This window comes from Salmo trutta, chromosome 3 (genome assembly GCF_901001165.1).
Source record: "Salmo trutta chromosome 3, fSalTru1.1, whole genome shotgun sequence".
NCBI classification, from domain to species: domain Eukaryota; kingdom Metazoa; phylum Chordata; class Actinopteri; order Salmoniformes; family Salmonidae; genus Salmo; species Salmo trutta.
Genome location: NC_042959.1, coordinates 54076343 through 54097577, shown reverse-complemented (window position 1 = coordinate 54097577; position 21235 = coordinate 54076343). Strand labels below are relative to the sequence as shown.

Below are 21235 nucleotides of genomic sequence, written 5' to 3'. Positions count from 1 at the left end.
TAAATGAATCAGCTACAAGCGTGTCACTTGACAACGTTTATTTGTAAGTGGTTGAATTCACATTTTCCTCAAATCTCCAAAATAAGATTAAAAAAAGAAGCTTTAAAGCAGGAGGACATTATAATATAATTCAGATGAGCCCTATGGAGAGATGCAGATTTAGGTATCCCAAAATGGGTGGTGAGAGTCTACACCATGTAGTCAATATAAATATATTTTCAATAGTCAATAAGACTGTAATGCGATTCTTATAATTGCATATTCATGACTAATAACTTTTGTTATTATTAATAGGCCACAATGCCTAATAATAATAGTAACAGGGTACTATTATAATAATCACAAAATAATAATAAGAATTCAACCACTACTACTACTACTACTACTACCACTACTAGCAATAATAATAATAATAATAATAAAGGAAAATATGGACACAAACAATTGTTTACAGTTATATCTGCAGTCCGGCATCAGGCTAAAGATAATAATAGGTTTGTGTAGCATGGATGGACACAAAAGCACAACACAGTAAGCTATCTCAGTGAGCTACAGTAGCCTAACCGTTGCAGTCCAGGATCAGGTGAATTAAATAGCTGAGCCATGGTCAGGATGTTCGCAAAATTCATAAGCTCTGCATGCTATTAGATACAAAAGGCTTAACTTGGGGGTTGTGAGAAAGGGTTCGTCTTCACCTAGTTGGTCAAACCCTGCCCCCTCCCTGGAGACGTTGGCCGAAGCGAAAGGGTTAATTGGAGTTGGAATTTCATTGCACATCTGTCAGATTTTTAAGACTGTGACGTAGCCTACTGAAAGAAGCGAGTGTGAGCGGGGGGAGGAAGAGAAGCGAAAGAGTTGGTGGGGCTGAAATCGATGAAGTAGCAGGCTGAGGGAAGAGGAGGAGGAAAATCTCACGAGATAATGAAAGAAAAAGAGGAGAGCTGCTAGGTAGAGAAGAGCGAGGCTACAGTTGGACGTTTGACTTAAAAAAATACGAAAGGACAGGGAAAAGACGACGTATACCTAACCGCCAATTGTTTGGCCTCTTGTTTTATTGTGTGAAGCATCCCTCCGTGCATCTGACTAATTGTGTGAATCTGCGCCGACAGGCAGGAAGACAAGAGACAAGCGACACAATCGGAGAGATGCAGAGGACCGACAACAGACGCAGATGCGCTCATATAACGGAATAAGGTAGGAATAATACAATTAAGAGGCCACATATCTGTTTATTTCTGGTGTCGTTATATCTCAAAACAACTTAAATTCTCAGACATTTCCTAAATAGAACATAATACCACCATTTGTTGTCCGTGTTGTGTTGAGAAATATGCAAGCATGACGCACGTTAATGTCCAAATATTCGTGTGCGCGCTCATTGAGTATTCAGAACTTTGCATGAGAGGCAGTAATGTGATTTGTAAGAGTGGATTTGCCTGTGAAGACATCTCGATGTCTTTTTTTTGTGTTACATATGCATTGATCGGCTCTCGTAGGAATTAAAAAATACTCTTAATGTTTGAAATGCTTGTGACTGTGGTTATAGTCTACAATAGCTTAGACGTCACTATTGCATGAGCAGGCTCTAACTAAAATACAGACGAGTAAACATTTGATCTCCCGCAGGCAAAAGAGCGACGATTCTGCGGAGGAACACAGTTGAGCCCCAAAGAACGGATGAGAAGAGTGTCGTAGCTCAAATCCAAATAATGTGATAGTTAATCTTACTGAAGCTGCTTCACACTTAATTTCCTGGAGTTTGAAGGAGTTTAAAGAGACTACTTAAGTTGTTATCAGATAATTAATTAGACAGTATAGAAGCTCATAAATCAATCCATTCAGAAATCAATAAATCCATAGTATTGTGCAACAGGAGAAGGGCCATTCAGACTGTTAGGCTACTGTTAAACAACAACTAGGCTACTGAAACAACACCATCAAGATAGAAAAAAGGTAAATTCACTGAATTCAAAATGGATGGAAGCCTAGGGGAGATGTCTGTCCAAATCCACTCTGAGCTCCACAGTCAGGATGGCAGAGCGATGCTGCATTCACGGGACCTTTCAGCTGCTTTCCCCAGGCCCTCCCTTGGGGGGCACTCCATGTCCCTGGAGCCTGAGCACCGACCTCCAGGTTTCGACCACTCCATGTCAGCCCTGGGCTATGGAGGAGATGCTCCATCTAGCTGTGGCAGCACGTACACCACACTAACCCCCCTGCAGCCCTTCGATGACAAATTTCACCACCACCATCACCACCACCATCCCTGCCTGCCGGTCAGCAATGTCATCGGGAGCTTTACTCTCATGCGTGAGGACAGAGGCCTGGGTGGCAACTTCTACAACCCTTACGGCAAAGATCTGGGGATGACACAGAGCCTTTCGCCACCTTCTACAGGCTCTGGCTTGGGGACACCCATGCACGGTTACGGGAGCCTGGGAAACAGCCCCAACGGCAATGGTGGCCAGATGCTTCCAAGTGGTTACGAGGTCCATGGAGGCAACATCTTCTGCAGGACGGCGGACTTCAGCAGGGAGATGTCCCCTCCAGGGCTGGGCGGCGACTCGTCGGTCAGCCATCAGTTGAACAAGATGGAGGCTCACCAACACGCGCCCAGCCACCATCCTCACATCTACAGCCAGCACTACCAACACCACCACCCCAGCCAACAGTCCTCAAAGGCCGGGGAGCTCCCCCACTCCTCGTCCTCTTCGCCCAGCAGTGAGGGCATGCTGCCCAGCTCCCAGGGCTGTGGAGGTGGAGGGGCTGGAGAGGAGATCGACACCAGGGACGTGGCCCAGAGGATCATCACTGAGCTGAAGAGGTACAGCATCCCCCAGGCCATCTTTGCAGAGAGGGTGCTGTGTAGGTCACAGGGCACTCTGTCTGACCTCCTAAGGAACCCCAAGCCCTGGGGCAAGCTCAAGTCTGGCCGCGAGACCTTCAAGAGGATGTCCCGCTGGCTGCAGGAGCCCGAGTTTCAAAGGATGGCCTCACTGCGGCTGGAGGGTAAGATCTCTTTCCATTTCTCTCCACCTCTCCATGTTTTTCTCCAAAAATCCAACAAGATCTGTATGCTGCTCAGAGGAATGAAAAACTAGTTGTGCCTTTCCTATGTTCCTAAAGGATAGATTTCAATGATAGGTCCATAGTTTGTACAGTCATGTCTTTCACATTTAGGCCTCTCACAAAATACATGTTACAAAGCATTCAAGGAGCAGGGTACACAATGTATTGTGATCTAGTTAACCATTAGAATGGACATTTTCCCTTCTTAAATGAACCATGGAGATCATAATTACAAGGATTATTGTTGGTGATACCGCCATAAATCCGCCATAAAATACTATTTGTTTCTGCATGGCTGAAGTTAAGAGTTGGGGAGATAGTTAGGAAATGTTGTTTCTGTTGTGGAAATATACACCTGTGCTTTCACCCACACTTCATATGAAATCCCCATATCTTAGAAAATTAAAATGAATATTTGTGAAATGGGAGTACAAGATAAAACAACATTATGAAAAAAAAATCTGTATTTTTAAAAGGCAGGACATGATTTGGTTGACATTTGATATTCTTTGCGGATATGCACTGAAGAAGATAGCACAATGTACAGCGCTGTGTTACAGTGTTGTCGCTCCATAGAGACTGAGAACCCATCTGATACACGAAGCACAGAAAGAGATCCAAGTGAACACAGTAATATGATATGGGCTGAGCGGAGTGTGTATATGTTGGCAGGGGTCTGTGAGCTGTGTAAGCAAGCACAGTTGATCACAGCTTTTCACTATCTGTCAGCAGCCCAACTGATTAAGCCCAAAAGCACAATAGGGCTCATAAGTAATGATTGTGCACTCTTGCAATCCTCTTACAATTATTGATCTTTGATTGTTTAGCTCTCTGAACACACGTGTACATCCTCAGTTTGACAACATTTTACACTAATCACACTCAGCCCAGTTACAAGTGATGAATTATCTTGTTTAGATTTGCAGAGTTTCTGTTATGTGACAGCTTTGCTGTCTACAGTATATCTTCGATGCATCCAATCTTTACTTGAAGCAGTGTTATTGTGCAAGGAGGAAATGTTGTCCCCCTGCCACTGAGGTGTTGTGCCATCTGTAAACATGATCTTTTTTTTCATTTTGTGGAAACGCCGCCTTTTTATGATAGATGAACCAACAATTTGGATTATCTTGCAGTATTCTTGTTATTTTACCTCAACGGTCATAGATTTTTTTTTTTCACGACTCACTGCTCAAAATTCAAGGAGCAGATCAATCCTAGTCATAAAAAATTAAGGAGCTTACATGGGGGATGTATTGCAAGCGTACTAACATTTGACAATGTAAACTTGCATATTTAGTTATTGGCAAAGGCACAATTTGGACAGCTCTGCACTTTTCTAAATAACCTACTTTCTGAAGGGGTTGTTTTTCCCTTCCCAGCCAACCCCCTTTTGTTTAATTACAAGCCTCTATTGATTTCCATGGGAAAGAGCAGCACGCCATGCCCACACATACCTCGACCGCATCGGCAGATCGAGACAGGAATTAGAATGCACAGTGCCCTGTGCTCCCTATTCTGAAGATAGCTCAAGTGTTCTTTCCGTCACGCCTCAAGTTTTAAGATGATCTACCTTAATGCAGCACTTCCTTAAATACCCATCAGGTCCTTCAGCATGTCAGTGTCTCAGCCAGCTCTCCATGTTTATTTTTATCATGCCAGTTATCTTCCCTCGAGAAAATGTTTTATTATGCAAAGCTTTAGGATAAATGGTGGACCTGATTATGTAATTTCCTCGTCTTTTAATATTCCTCTTCATGTGGAGACATTCTGAAGCGCTTACACCGAGAAGGTTATTTTTTCTTTCTCCTGTTTAGTGGTTATGCTCTCTGGCACTGTATATTAAATGCATCTTCAGCAGTGGCGGTTCTAGACCATTTCAACTGGGGGGGCCAAGCTGGGGCCAGTTGTACTGTTAGAGGGGCCAGTTACATTAGACGTTATTGTTGTCATATCGTTTTCTTCATTGCATTGCAGGCATTAGCAGGCAAATGACCATGTTCATTATCATTAGTGTTCCGCGTTGCCACTGTCTAATAACGGATGTAAAAAAAGAACGATAGCAAAAATTAGTAATGTAAAAATTATTTCATACTCCACATTTAGGGTGGCCACAAGGGGGTCCAAAATTGTTGTCACAGGGGCACTGCCCCCCCCCCCCCCCCCAGAACCGCCCCTGATCTTCAGGCCAACCTCAGGCTGTGGAGGAGGCAATCAGGCTTTAGTCAGAGAAGAAGGCAGGGTGCAGCTAAAGACCACACAGTGGTGCTTGAACACTTTAAGTCGCGAGGGATCAGGGAACCTAACTTTAAAGATGATGGCTGAAGCCCTTGACTGAAGGTCTAAATGAATAAGAAAGGTCAATGCCGTTTATGTCTCAGGTCCAGTGGCTGCGCCATCCCCCAGTAATGAAAGCTATGAAGCCAATCCACTGTATATACGCTGTTAAATTCAGTTCAGTTATCCTAGCTCAAAGGTCACAAGGGAAACATTTGCATATAAAAAAAAAACTGTAACATTCCAGTATGGTTTTAACTGCCCAGTCTCCCAAACAAACAATGTTGTTTTTATCGGGTTGTTGCAGCTCCCCATTCTGGCGCGGAAGGGGTTAACCAGCCTCTATGGGTCGAGGAGTCTGAGCTGCACAGATTTAATCAATAATTTCTATCAGCCCCTGGCCCAAGAAATCAGCAGGGGGTGGGCTGGGGCTGGAGGGGGGAGACAGGGAGGGGATCGGCTAGGAGGGGAGTGGAGGTTCAGACGCCGGGGGGTAGGGAAAGGGCTTTCGATCACGTTTCAGCAACACGAGACAAGGGCATACATCATGATCAGGGGCTGTTCCCACGATCATAAGAAGCCTATAGGGGAATATTTATGTCTCCAGGAGTAGCCCCAGTGCCAGGGATTTATAGCATGGTAATTGCAAGCCTTTTACACATGATTACAGCATAAGGAAGCATTTACTTAATGGTCGGCGTTAGGATCGCCAGTGAGTGAGGGAGAAAGGGATAGGATGGAGGGGCAGAGGAAAAAAGGAGGTGTAGGACACCCTGACTCCTCCAACAACCCATAATTCCACAGTACAAGCAAACTAACCACTACTTTCATGTCATTGCTTTCATTACAATGTGTTTCTGACCACAGGACAGTATGGGTTCTATAGCTGCAGTCTTCGTATTGACATGGTAGGAATATATAATGCCAGTAAAACATGTAGCAGTTGGGAAAACCTAATTATTTTAGTTGTGGTAATATTGACATGTTTCTGAAATTTCAGGCCGTTCAGATTTTAATGAGACATGGTTCGATAACTCTCAGAAATGTAAATGAGCTGTAGATGCCTAAAAGCTAACAGGCCCTGTAATCTCAAGTTGACAAGAGGTTAGACATCTCAGAGTCTAACATTTCCTTCAGATAATGATTCAGAGTACATATACAGTGGGAATTACAGCACAATGTATTAAGGCACAACATTCACATTTGCTAAACTAGACCTCAGCTATAGGCTAGTGAATTGGAAAGGTTGTCGTTATTATGGCACTGCTAATAAATATCCTAAAATATGTATAAATTGTCTTTGAATTGCCGTTTATCATTTACACTACTGTGGGTTACCAGCAAATATTAGGCTTATCAACCCTCAATGTGTGAGATGATTTTCAATGGGGAGATATACAGTAAGCCAATCTATCTATTGAACATCTCAGCGCCTTTTTTTGAGACTGGGGGCAGCCTCGCTGTGTGTGTGTGTGTGTGTGTGTAACAGCTTACGCTTTAAAAAGCCCTTCACCACCAGCAAAAAAAGCAATACAACCACACACTGCTGATTGAGACGTCTTAAAAGTGTGCATTTAGGTAATTACAAGAGTCACCCAAATATGTTTTAGTCCACTTAGGGCTTCTGAACACTCGGAGCAGTGCAGACTCTGCTTGTTTCAATCCTCTCTGACGTAACCTATTTAATAGAAAATAAATGAGTTCTCCCTATAGTGATTATCACTCACTCTCTCCGCCTCATGTAAATTACTTTTATGAGGAACGAATGATGTTGGAGTGTCCACTAAGACAATTCAGCGGGGAAGAGGAGGGAAAAGGAGGAAGAAGGAAGGGGGGCGGGCTGTGTTCATTTACAAAGACAACGGTTGGTGTAGTGTTTCCAGTACATACAGTATCTATTGTAGGTCTGCTTGTATATGTGGTCAAATGTTTAGTTGTGGGCAGAGTAGCCCATACACTTTGTATTGTCTAATCCTCATATGGATGCACTGCAGACACAGGCCATAGCCTATACCGTTTTCTCTCAACACTCTAATTAGGCTACATGTAAACATTGAACAATATATATACCAATTACTGCATTTTCTCTCAGACATGATGTTCTTTTTCCTTACGAGGACTGCGCTGGATGCTGTATACTATGATCCCGGACTGCAATTGTGTGTGAATAGCATAAAAACTTTTCACCCTCCTGTGAATGATGCACAGACTTGCACATAGACAGACAGTTACCATCCTAATGCAAAAAGACTTTAGGGACTTTACTGCAAAAATTGCTTGTTATAGTCTACATTTGGATGCTATTAGGTTGGCATGGCCAATTTTGCCTACCTCAAGTTGGCTTCTCTTTTTTGCCTTGGAAAATGCCTGTTATTCCTGTAGAATGGTAGCCTCTGCCCTCATTGCTACATCTTTGTCCTCTGTCCTGGATAAGTGTAAATGGCAAACAACAACTTGGAATTTAGTCGAACTGAAATTCCAAATGAAAGCGAAGCGAAATTGTAGCCGAGTCTTACCAGTAAATGTGTGAAAATGTTTAGGTAAAACTGTAACAGTAATTATTAAACAAACCTTTGATAGTCAACAATAGCAACCACATAAGCCAGAACTGCAGGTCGGCCCATTGAAGAAGGCAGTGTTGTTGTGCAGGAGGTAACATTTACATTTTATTTCATGCTCTAGTCTAGCGTAGGCTAATTCTGAAAACTCCGTTTTGCTAATGTACATGAGCTGTGTTAACCTCATTTTCCCACCACACGCAGGTCAGGTGTCACACAGGCGCACTGACCTGTCACAGGTCTGCACATGCCAACAGGAAACAGAGCAGCCTAGCCCAGGGACGTGAACACTGCATTTGCCTTTCGTGAACTAACACTCGCACTTGACTCCCCCCCCCACTAGCACTGACTTTGCTGTTAGCCACTTTATTGAGGAAAAATGTACTTGCTATGACTGAGATATGTGGTTGTCCCACTTAGCTATCTTAAGATGAATGCACAAACTAATCTGGATAAGAGTGTCTGCTAAATGACTAAAATGTAAATGTTGACCTATTCAGTAAAAAAGAAATGCCTGTCTAAAATAACTTCTTTATTTGTTATTTATCTGTAGCCTACTTTATGTTTTTTCTTTGCTGGTGGGGGATAATGTCCATGACAACAATTATTTTTAGGCTTAGTCTAGTTGTCTAGTAAGCATTTATCCAAGTTGAGTGGCCTACTTGCATGTAATAGTGTGACAGCCTAATGTCTTCATTTCTGGTGGATTAGGTTTACTTTACCAACTGTGCAGTGAAACAAGTTGCTGATTCATCTCTTTTAGCGAATCAAACTTGCTTAGCTAATCTGTTTTCCTTCAAGAAGTCCACTTTCTCTCAGTTAATCCATTTGTCCTAGTTAGCTAGCCAGTCTGTTTTAGCTAACCCATTTTTCTACTTCTTCTGCCTACAGCTTGCAAGCGGAAGGAGCAGGAGCAGAGTAAGCTGGAGCGCAACCAGGGCCCCAAGCGCACCAGGCTGGTGTTCACGGATCTCCAGAGGCGTACCCTATTGGCCATCTTCCGGGAGAACCACCGGCCAGCCAAGGACCTCCAGGTCACCATCTCCCAGCAGCTGGGCCTGGAGCTCTCCACCGTGAGCAACTTCTTCATGAACGCCCGGCGCCGCAACGTCAACAAGTGGGCGGAAGAGGGCCGCCCCTCCTCCACAGGCTCCTCAGGCTCCAGCGTGTCCTCCTCCGCCGTGTCCTGCAGCACGGCCTGATGGGATAGAGGTGGGCTGGGTGGGTGTCGTGGCAGCAGAGGGCACATAGACTGGTCTAGGTAGAGATCAGGCGTAATAATGTACTCCTCGTTATTAGAGGGAGAGAGGGAGTTGGCGTAGTTTTGTTTTTATGAAGAATTATCACACAGCATTTCAAACCAAAGTTGATCACTCCTTGATATTGAAGGGGTGATACCCAGAATAATATGAGAACTTGTATGAGACAAGTTCCTATAATTTGAATGGTCGTGGGTGAATACTTTATTCAAATTTTAAGAGGGTAACAGTGAGCACCCTTGATTTCTATCATTTCATCACATTCAATTTGAATATGGTAGGTTATGAAATCATATCAAATTTCATTTGCCACATGCTTCGTTAAGAACAGGTGTAGACTAACAGTGAAATGCTTACTTACGGGTCCTTTTCCAACAATCCAGAGTTAAATATGAAACTTTTTTATTTAAATTATGACACAAGGAATAATATGGTTATGAGGCTATTAATAATCAGGACTTTTCTTTGCCCTCAGGGCTAATTTCATCTCCCTTACTAGAAAGAGAAATCAAGAGGCATCACTGCATTGCATAACACCCCTAATTCAAATTTTCACCCCCCATTACATCGACAGATCTCCATCTTATGTCCTTTGTTTCTCTGAGGAGTCAAGACGAAGGTCACAGAGAATAACACGGGGATTGTGACAAAATCATAGCTCCATCACGTTTTGTAAAGAATGCGGCATGTGTTCCCATATAACATGGTTCGCAGGACTGCAGAACTCTTTGGATGATCAGGAGGTTATTTCTCTCTCTACGATTCTCCGTTTTCAATCATTACCTGTCACGAGAACCTTGACTTTTATTTTACACTTCTTGACAACGGTTCCAGCTTGAATGAATCACAGTTTTCAAGGAGCAACCTTGGTGTGTCTCACTTTAAATCGGGACAGAATCAGTAAATAAGGGCAGAATTTCAAGGGATGCCAAGTCAGAGACTTTTTGATGCAACCCTCCAGCTTTAAGACATTGACTGACCTACCAAACAAAAGCTCTGTAGCCATTTTGACTCAACCAAAACACTTTGAACACGACGGACGCAAAGGAAAGAAGTACTTGTAACACAATGTATAGTAATGGTGTAGTATTTTTTCCACTCATGTTTCGAAACACTTAACTGAACAAACCTCGGCTCCATTGCAAATCTTTTTTTACAGACGCCTAGAAAATGGAGGAATGTGATTCTTTCAGCCCTTTTGTACAGATTTCAAGCACATTGCTCTATTTATAGAAATCCAATGGAAGTATGAGTTGTTGTTCCAGTCCTGCTACATACACCAAGGTCATTTTAGTTCCTCAAGGGACGGTTTTAACATGCTTCCTTTTAACCGGTTTCATCGGAGCAAGAATTTAAAATGCCATTGCTGAGCTGATCAATGTATTTATTACTGCATTTCTGTATTTATTGTTTTTCTTTTGTTTTCTCTCTATTTATTTGGTCGTTTATTTATGCTATCTATATACTGTAAGTATTTATTTAATAATGCTTTGTATGTCTGTGTGAAACAGATTTTGTTTTCTGATGGGTACTTTTAGTTGTAGAATCCCATCGTAATACCAAAGATTAAGATTGTCCTCCCTGAATGTATGGCCTAAACCCCTTTCCTCTCCCCCGACTCCCAGTGATGTTACGTAACTCTCTCTTTAAGGCCTTTGTTTTGTAGAATAATGGGGATTTCTTTACTATTGGCAAATGTCTCTGTGGTCAGGTCTTATGCCAAGGCTAAGCTTGTTTGAATGTTGTGGTAATGTGACATCTCATAGGTTCACAGGTTGCTTGTAAAATTGTGTTCAAACATCATTCAGCAGAGTGTCTGGAGAGTCCAGGGATGCACTTACGGAGCATTTCAGGCTCTTAAGTGTGAATCCTTTGAGACCCCATGGAAACATGCATGCTGTGCACCTTCCTGGGGTTTGCATAGCAGTGTCTCCCCTTGCTGCAGTGCACACACTCCTGTCTATGTCCTGCTCAATGTGATTTCACCATCCTCCAGACTCATCCCTTCTGCCAGTCTTCTCAGTTCCACAGGCTCCTGTAGCGTGTTCTCGGTTTTGCTTTGTCGGGTAGTGAGGAGGGATAGCTTGTCCACCAGCTAGCGTGCGCCTCTCCTGTCTTTAACCTTGGGAGGGGCGTGTTGTCGGGGCCCCTTCACAGCGTGCACTTGAAAGATGGGCGGTCATGAAAGAGGCCATCGACTTTTGCAGACTTCAAAGGGAGCCTTTTTCATCCGTCTCCTCTCTGCGTTTCTGGTCTAAGGGTCTGCTCCTGGTCAGACCCGTGGGTTGAGGGCTATTCAAAGGGGGCGGGGAGATCAGAGAAGTGGCTGAATCAACCCTGAACAGGGTGCAATGTTTTGGGAGAGGGGGTGGAAGGGCACAATAGAGTAGAATTAAAGTTTAATGAGCAACAATTGTAAGCATGCTGGGACCAAGGGAGGGGGTCAGTCTGGTGCAGGGAACATGAAAACCCCTACCAGTTTTGATGTTCCTTGTTTTCTAGCTTGTCATATGGCGTTCTATCAAAGACAATAGGATAGGTCCCCATGACACCTTTATTTTTTTCCCGCTGCCCATATTTTAGAATAGAGTCTGCCTTCAAATGGGAGAGAGACTTCTCAGTCATTGTCTGCTCTGTCCTAACTGAGGAGAGAACTCTCCTTTGAATGGAGAGTTGATAAGACTATTGCAGATGGTCTGTCATCAATTTAGCCTGTTGCACCCCCTAGTGGATCGTAAAGAAATGTCTCTCTAGATTAAAGGACATCTTAGTCGACAATGTTTTCAAGCTCTTCTGGGGCTTAAAAACACAGGTATATTATATACCAAAGTATAACTGAATATGCATGGATACCCTCTGATATTGTTTTTGTACTATAAGTGGGGTTATCATTCCATCTTAATTAGTACACCAGAAGTCCAAAGATAGTGAAGTCCAGTGAGATGTGTTAAGTAGCACAGTATTTTTAGGTTCAGCATTTGAAGTTGGAACTGAGAGATTGACATGAAGTTGTGACTGTAGAGGAAGTATTTTGACTCCGTAACCCCAGTGTTCCCTTTGTCCCCGTGTACATGAATACTTACCCATCTACCTCAACTGTGTGAGATGTTGTGTGGCAAATAAGTTTCTTAACCAAAGATTCCATCCTTTCTGTCTATCTGTCTGTCCATCTGTCTCTCATGCTTTTTGAAAACCAAATGTGCTGGAATCAATCTGTTACAGGAGCAACCAAGCCCCATCCAGCCAAGGCGTAGTCCAGTGCACTACAGAAGTCATATTTACCAATAATCTGTATATAATCATTTTCAAGACCAAAAAAGTAGGTGACAATCCAAGCAAGGAGGATCTTGCTGTAATCAACGTTGCCTATTCCTTGTACCAAACTAGAATCATGTGACTTACTGTAACAGTTATGAAAGCCCAAGAATCAAGAGTTCAACCAAAAACAAAAAGTCAAGAGGAGACTAAAGCTATTTTTTCACATTTGTAAAACCATTACCCCTTTTCCAATATGTTAGTGTATTTGAAATACTGTTTGATCCCACTGTTGGAAGCAGGAATAAATGACTCCATACAAAAGCTTTAACGAGGCCAAATTGAGGGAAATATTGTATTTGACATGGGTTTGTGTCTGGGTTCCTGAACTAGGACTCACCCACCATACTTATCGTGCCATTCTCGTCCATGTGTTAGACTAACTAATGAATGTGGCTAACCAACCAAAGGCTTAAAACACAACACTTTAAATGTCAATCATGGTGGGACATTTTGTAACAACTAAAGAGAATCCCTTTGATTACCTCATGTGAAATTGTTTGTTGTGATGTTGCACCAAAAAATTAAAATGACTCATTTGTAACCCAATTTAGTTTGCTGACTTCATTCACGCTGCATGGCAACACACATGACGTAGGTCTATATACTTGTTATTTTGACTGTGACTGTGGAGATGGAAATAAACACACATTGCAATTTACAGTCAGTACAGTTTGGAGGAAGAAATATTAATTCAATTCAAATCAGTTCTTTAAAAGGGATTTTTATTCGATTACGAAATATACTTTAATTTAAGCAAGTAAGTAGCCTTGCACGAGCCTTGGCATGTGCGAGCTAGAACGGCTCATAGGAGCAAGAGCCTAGCTCCTGTTTCTGTAGCGTGAGGCAACTTAATGTACAAGTACACCCCCTGGACAGGACGCTAGATACAGTGATAATGTAGATAATCACATTTGCCTTATACATGATTTCTAAAAACACTTTTAAAGTGGTACTGTCTATATAGACAGAAAGTGACAGAAAGTGAAATGGTAAAAACAAGACTAAAACAATGGAGTTAGTAAAAATGAATTACATTCAAATAATAAAAGAGCTCAGTTTTTCCAGTTAGGCCACTTTGATTGGAAGGAGTTACATGACAGGGTAGCACCCGTACAAGGCGATGCCACACTGGTTGTCCTTGTTGCGTGACATCCGTATATATCCCTGGTCTCCCCACGATAAGCCCCAGCTAGACAGAGGGTGAGGAAGATTGAAACATATTTCCAATGAACATCAGTACTCAATAAACCTGGGGTCTTCAAGCGTTTCTTGCCCAGGGACCCCCCCCCCCCTCCCAGGCAAACCGGCGACCCAGGCACCCCCCCCCCCCCCCCAGGCAAACTGGCGACCCAGGGACCCCCATCATACATTAGCAACAAAATAAATCACCTGTCTTGTCTTATCATCAGGTGAATCATAATGGAATAGATTTGGTAGAACATTTTTCATTATTTTGACCTCCCCACATTATAATTGTAAGAGGAAATGTAAACTCTAACATAGCCTATTAGCAGGGTTTCGGAGTAACGGATTACATGTAAGGGATTACCAAAAAACGGTAACTGTAATCCGACCACCATTTGTCTCATATTTTTGTTTGGTATAATAATGTCAATTTTATCTCTTAACTCCTAATATTGAACAAATTACACTGAGTGGAGCCAATTACACTCACTGGAGTATCTAACATAGGCTTTGAAAAAGCGTCAGCGAATAGGCTACCAGTAAGGCAAGTGCCGCTGGCTGCTGATTAGCTGACTAAACTCAACTCCACGGTGAAGGAATTTTCTGATGAACTCCACCAATGGAGTTGAGCAGAGACCAGGCTTTGTGGAATTCAGCTCTGACTACATTGATTTGTTCAAGGTCAATACTTAAAAATAAGTAAATTCTGAAACGCTTACCTTGTACCTATGTTTGTCCTCTGTGGTTGCATGACTTTCTTTTTCAATGAATGTTAATCAAATACAACCACCGACTGTTTGCTCGTTTCTGTTTCTCGAAGACGGCAAGTCATGCCAAATGTGCTAATTGAATTTCCGACGATGTAGGCCAAGATTGTGCGATTTGATCGGACATGAGCATTTGGAGACCTAGGCCTACTTCATCTGAGATTCAATTGGCACATGCACATTCGCGCTGAGTTACCATCTTCGAGCAAACAGTCAGTGGTTGTATTTGATTAACATTTATTTAAAAAATATGGATTTCATCAAACAAAGAAAGTCATGCAACTACAGAGGACAAACATAGGTACAAGGTAAACGTTTCATAATTTACATTTTTTTAAGTATTGACCTTGGGCAAATCAATGTAGTCAGAGCTTAAATTCCACAAAGCCTGGTCTCTGCTCAACTCCGTTGGTGGAGTTCATCAGAAACTTCCTTCACCGTGGAGTTGAGTTTAGTCAGATAACCAGCAGCCAGCGGCACTTGCCTTACTGGTAGCCTATTCGCTCCTTATATGAACTGTAACGCAGTAAAATCTTTGACATTTTAGCATGTTGTTTTTATAGATGTTTTTAGTGTAGAAAGAAGATATTCTCCTGTTTTCTACAGTAGGTATGTTGTTTATTCTGTTGTTGCTAGAGATATTCATAAAGACATTGGGGGGAAAAAATAATATTACAATGATTATTATTTTGGCAGACCCCCTGCAGTACCCCTAAGGGGCCGCAGACCACCAGCTGAATAACCCCCCAATAAACAATAGCATTAAATCCCAAACTACCAAGGTTTATTTGTCTAACTTCCATTTTTACCCTTCACCATGGTCCTGTTTGTCGGAATAAAACAAAGGAGCAGGTGGAGGTTTGAAAAGGGTAATCTAGTTGAATACAAGTCCACTTGGAGGATCTTTTCATCTCAGCTCTGAACAGTAGCCCTGTTTGACTAAATAACTAGATACAGAACAACAGAAGAGCAGATGGAGCTTTGAAGATGGAAACTCTGAGTGAAGTTCTAAATCCCCTTACCTGTTCTTCACCAGCCAGTAATCCTGCCCGCCCAGGGTACCGTATCCCACAGCAAGGACAGCATGGTTTGTCTTCTTTGTGCAAGTTGGATCATTGTAAACTCCTACAATTATACATGGGTTGGACAATGACAAGTCAACCCTCAATATATATGCATTTCTCCACAAGTCAAAGCCAAACGGTTGACCATAAAGTGGACAATTACACAATAAAATCCACATGGTTTCAGATTGAGATATACATTACCAATGTCAAGACCATACGGTCCTTAAAATGTAAAACCATGACCCAAGAAGTTGAAATGACGTTTTTCCGTACCGCTGCGGTAGAATGCAAAACTAGGTCGGGTGGCATCAATGCCGACAGAGATAGGTCCGATGGTGGCCAGTGCTTCTTTCAGAACCCCCTCATCCCCCTCAGGCAGAAAGCTGTACCTGGAACAGTTTGCAGCACGCTGAGCAGGGTTGTAGCTACACTGTTGTTGCTAACAGGGGAGACAAGACAACAAAGGGGTCAGATACTACTGCACAAGGCTAATGTGACGTGGGAAATAAGCTACAACCAGCTAGTTACTGCAGCTACTTACCAAGGGCAGCTGACCCCAGCTACACATTATTAATACTGTTAATACTAGTTTATACTCACCACTCCCTTGTAGGGGTAGGATTGGTCAGAGGCAATGCCCTGGTTGTCAATGACATACTGGAAGGCCTTGGTCATGAAGCCACCGTGGCAGCCCTTATTGCCGTATTTGGAGGAGCAGTCCACCAGGTTCTGGGGGCTGAGGTCTATCAGTTTACCTGTGGTCTTCATCAGCTGGCCCTCCAGGGCCCCGACAGAGCTGAATGCCCAGCAGGAGCCACAGGAGCCCTATGGACAAGACATTTGTTAGGGAAGCAATACCCATCTAATACCTGGATAAAGATAAAGTTGATTTGAGAGTCCTATTAGTTTACCTTATTTTACAGTACTGTTTCATTACTATTACATCTACAAGAAATTATGTGGTGGCAATGGTTTCTGAAACATTCAATAAAACAAAAAGGGGAAAAAAAGTGCAATATAATTCACAAGTTGGTTTCAAATAGTGCTTAGCGGTATTACTATGTAATACAGAAACATTTTACTGGCACGATGAAGTGTAACGGAAATGTTCATGTTGTGCAGACATGCAGTGTTGTCATTCAGTGGTTTTAAACTTGCAAACCCTAGCACTTCAGCCGACGACTTCCTCAAAAAAGGAACTAATTAAATGACTGAGAACAAGGAAGAGGCCTAGAGTAAACAAACAGAGGAAGTAAGGCCTGAAAAGAGACAGCTCTGTGTTTTAACATCCTGATATCAGTTATTGTACCGTAACAACAACTTTAATTCATCCCAAGGATATTTACCAATCGTTAAAAAAGATAATACATATAATGTATGATATACATACAACAGTACAATGTACACAATGTATTTTATTTATTAGGATCCCCATTAGCCGTATGGGTGATTTTCCAGTAGCACATTGTGAAATAATAATATAGCAAAACAGAATCATTAAAAGCTTAAAAGAAACCTATTATTACACCTATATAGCATGAGAAAAGTCAATATTCCAAAGAAATAGACACACATTGTAATCCAGATGTATGCCTGGATAAGAAGTGTCATAATCAATATAATGAATGTACTTCTGACTATAGCCTGGTGGGTGTTGATATAATCAATATAATGAATGTACTTATGACTATAGCCTGGTGGGTGTTGATATAATCAATATAATGAATGTACTTATGACTATAGCCTGGTGGGTGTTGATATAATCAATATAATGAATGCACTTATGACTATAGCCTGGTGGGTGTTGATATAATCAATATAATGAATGTACTTCTGACTATAGCCTGGTGGGTGTTGATATAATCAATATAATGAATGTACTTCTGACTATAGCCTGGTGGGTGTTGATATAATCAATATAATGAATGTACTTCTGACTATAGCCTGGTGGGTGTTGATATAATCAATATAATGAATGTACTTATGACTGCAGCTTGGTGGGGGTTGAAATGATTTTTTAACCAAACAGTCACAATTGCGCCACCAATATAATCGGTCCAAGGATTTGGAGGGGCAGGGAAAACCCGCCCGCGGGAAGGAATTTAGAGTGGGAAACCAAAGTGGCGTGAAGCCAAAATGAGTTGATTATTAACATAAAGGGGAAGAACTATAAGATATATGTAAACTTGAAAATGTATAAAGGAATGTGCTGAGACTGGAGAAGGCAGTTGCTCCATGGACCAGCTCAGCTTGTTACTTTGTAATAATGTCTATTTGAATTCACAAGTTCCGGTATCTGAGAGATATTATTGAAACAATATTTCTACAACAGCCGACGCCCTTTGGCGACAGCTAGTCTTACTGGGGCCCGACACATAGCGAAAAAGACATTATAGCCAAAAGACATTACAATTTACAAACATTTAAAAACATTAACATGTAGTTTGTGTGTGTGTGTGTGTGTGTGCGTGTGTGTGTGCATCTATCAGTTACACATACATGTCAGTATATAAAGGAGCAGGCACAAACTGCCCTGATAGCTGTTCATCATTACCTGCATTTTGACTCCAGTAACGTAGCCCTTCTCTCTCCAGTCAAAGGTATCAGGTATGGGGTTACCGGAGGATCCTACAAATGCAGAGGGCTCCCTCTTGAGGTCAGCAGGAACACGCAAGGAGGCAAAAGACTGGGCAATCTCCTCCTGGGTCTGAAAGTGGTTGACAAGAGAGGCAACACGTTGACCAGACGGAGCATTTAAAGAGCACTTACTTTAATCGGTTTAATAAAGCCATCCCATGAACACAAGGCTACATCAACTGGAGGAAGATACACGTTGAAACAGGATAACAAATACATTTAAAGGTACATGCTGTAGTGCAGTGGGATGATACTTTAACTTGTGTATTTATAGAAAACAAATCAGATGCGTACTCATAAAAGGTACATCCACTTGTTATCCATACTAGAGGAATAAGGAAGCATATGTGCAGTCATGCTCATTAATCACTGAGATTAGGAATGAATGCACGCACTGTCTTGCAGTTTAAGCAACATTTCAACAGCTATTAGCCAAGAAAATCAAACACCGGAAAACAATGACAAAGGAAGTCAACAAAATAAATAGTCATGTAGGTCAAAATCTAAATGTTTGACTCTTCCTTCATGTAAACCAGGCCTGACTGCATTACCTACTGAAAGCATCACATATTCTGCATATGTTTTTTGGAATCCTACTCCATACACGCACTCTCAAACTTTTATGGAATCAGGCCAAGGTAGGTGCTAAGTTAACTAACAACTTCAGATATCAGAGTTTCAAATTGTCCCTTAGCATTGTCAGTGACCTGAGGCCCTCACCATGTCCCCCATGTGATTCATGCCCAGGTCATAGGTGTGCATGTCCATGGACGCCTCCAGGTTGTGGAGGCTGATCAGCTGAAGATTCCTCTCCCAGACATCCCTTCGGCCCAGCTCCTCAACCTACACGGTATCCACACACACAGGGGTAGAAAAATCTCAGTCTATGACTTGTAAAACAAAACACTTTCAAATATGCAAACCACACAGGTTGAATCACAATGCATTCAGTGATCGCTAGTTATATGTAAGAAATGTATGTGGGAAAGGTGGTGGTACCTTCAACCTATACAGCAAACATAACCTGTCTAAATGCCACTATAGTAGCAGCTTGGCCTTATCCTAGCCTGGTTCATCTCACCTCAGTCTGGTAGTTCTTGCCATGTGTCTTCTTCCACATCTGCCAGTGCTGTTCCAGCATTGGGTCAAACAGGGCAACTGCTGTGCCACATAGCACAGCGAGCAGCAGGCTCCACAACATCATGCCTGCACAGAAGACAGACAAGTGTTATACAACCAGGAGGCAATTATATTGTAGTATTTCATTTTGTATGCAAATAAGGAAGTAATAGTGTGTGTGTGTGACTCAATTACGTTAAAGTTGCGCAAATAAGCTCAACACATTTCAATAACCATTTACTGCGACGGGAACTACTGTAGCCTATACACTATGATTCCAGTTCACAAGACCAACCATTAACGTTTATTGAAACTGTTGCGCTAGCAAACTGTTGATCAAGAGTCTTTAACGCTGATCAAATAAATAACTCCATCACTCAGATTCTACAAAAACGTTACATATAGAAACATGTTTATGGCCAATTCAATAGGAAGCTTCAGTGCTCAAGATTAGGCCATCTGAAGTGCCGGGGTTGTTAACCCATCTCTACTGCGTAAAAGAAAGCCCCAAAACGGGTCAAATGATCTAATTTCATAAAGAAATAAGCATATTGTGTCGTTGGGTAGGCTTATTATTTAGTTAAATAAGTATCTCAGTAGGTTTGCCACTAGGCTATTAGTAGAAATCACCTAGTTATGAAACTGTACAACTCATTAATGTTGATGTTGTCCAAGTTACAAAAACGGTTGGAATGAAAATAGGAATTTGACAATTTCACAAAAGGAAGAAAACATAAATGCATGAAGGATTATAAGCAAATAATATTACACTGACAAATTAAAAACGAAAGTAAAACGAATGCTTTATGAAAATGTTTTTAAATAAGGTCAAGTTAAAACCAAATTCCTAATTAAAACGAGTCTAGCTAACTACATTCTGAGCTTCCTCGACTGAAAGCGGAGAAACGTTTTACCTTGTTAAAGTCGGTTGCACCTGACGATGACTTCAGAGGAGAGCAAGGCGCGTCAATTGATTTCAGTGGGGTCTGTTTTCCTGCTTCATATTTATTTGTGAAAGTCATGTGGTAGAACTTCCTCATTGACCATTTCTAATGTGTCATCTATAAATGTCTATGTTGACCATGCTGAAATACTATTTCTCATTGCATTTAAAAACAATATTATGGACCCCTTAATTATAATTTTAAATTTTTACATTTACGTCATTTAGCAGACGCTCTTATCCAGAGCGACTTAGAAATTGGTGCATTCACCTATGATATCCAGTGGAACAACCATTTTACAATAGTACATCTATATCTTTTTTTGGGGGGGGGGGGGTTAGAAGGATTACTTAATCCTATCCCAGGTATTCCTTAAAGAGGTGGGGTTTCAGGTGTCTCCGGATGTGTATGACTTCTATGATTTCTAGGGTGAAAATATAAAAATATAGGGTTAAGTGACTTGCTTGGGGGCACATGTACAACTGGTTCACCTAGTTGGCATAGGGATTCAAACAAGCAACCTTTTGGTTACTGGCCCATTGCTCTTAACAGTAGGCTACCTGCCAATCTCTTTTTTAAACATTGCCATCAGTGTATTTACAAACATTACATTCAATCAACACTACATTAACTATACAAGAGCGTTCATCTGATTTTAAGACTAGATCACAGGAAGTCTGTTGTTTGAGGGGGTGAGTCTGAGGCAGGAAGAGGTGTTACTGGTATGAACTGGTATGTGACATTTTCACCTATTTATTCTCTCATTGTCTTTCTATCTCATGACCTCAAGAAGGCTTCTAATCAGTACTGCATTCATCATCATCAGATTTAACAGTCAACACAAATACATGTATACTTCCTTCATATTGTTGTGTATGTATACATACAGCACTGCAATAAGGTACACTGACTGATTGTTGATTTGAGATACTTAACATCGATGAAAAACCTCAGGAACCTTAAACTTCCTTTTTCTGTTGGTCTTTCTTTCACATCTCTTCCCTTCAATGGGGAAATTTACAGACACATACACTCACA

The 21235-nt window shown here is 41.7% G+C and overlaps 2 protein-coding genes across 2 annotated transcripts; one reads left to right on the top strand and one right to left on the bottom strand.

Moving 5' to 3' along the window:
* Positions 1-1778: 1778 nt before the first annotated feature.
* On the top strand, positions 1779-10458 carry LOC115178891 (hepatocyte nuclear factor 6-like). The gene is made up of 2 exons (XM_029740301.1): positions 1779-3009; positions 8793-10458. Exons 1-2 carry the CDS (start codon positions 1974-1976, stop codon positions 9101-9103), a joined length of 1347 nt encoding a protein of 448 aa, XP_029596161.1. The 5' UTR covers positions 1779-1973; the 3' UTR covers positions 9104-10458.
* A 2721-nt stretch (positions 10459-13179) lies between these two features.
* On the bottom strand, positions 13180-20274 carry LOC115178898 (cathepsin S). Its single transcript, XM_029740312.1, has 8 exons — positions 20168-20274; positions 19216-19340; positions 18855-18977; positions 18052-18204; positions 16098-16322; positions 15771-15936; positions 15453-15555; positions 13180-13667 (listed from the first exon to the last, which is right to left on the bottom strand). The coding sequence occupies exons 2-8, from the start codon at positions 19336-19338 to the stop codon at positions 13568-13570; spliced, it is 993 nt and encodes a 330-aa protein (XP_029596172.1). The 5' UTR covers positions 19339-19340; positions 20168-20274; the 3' UTR covers positions 13180-13567.
* Between the last annotated feature and the right edge of the window lie 961 nt (positions 20275-21235).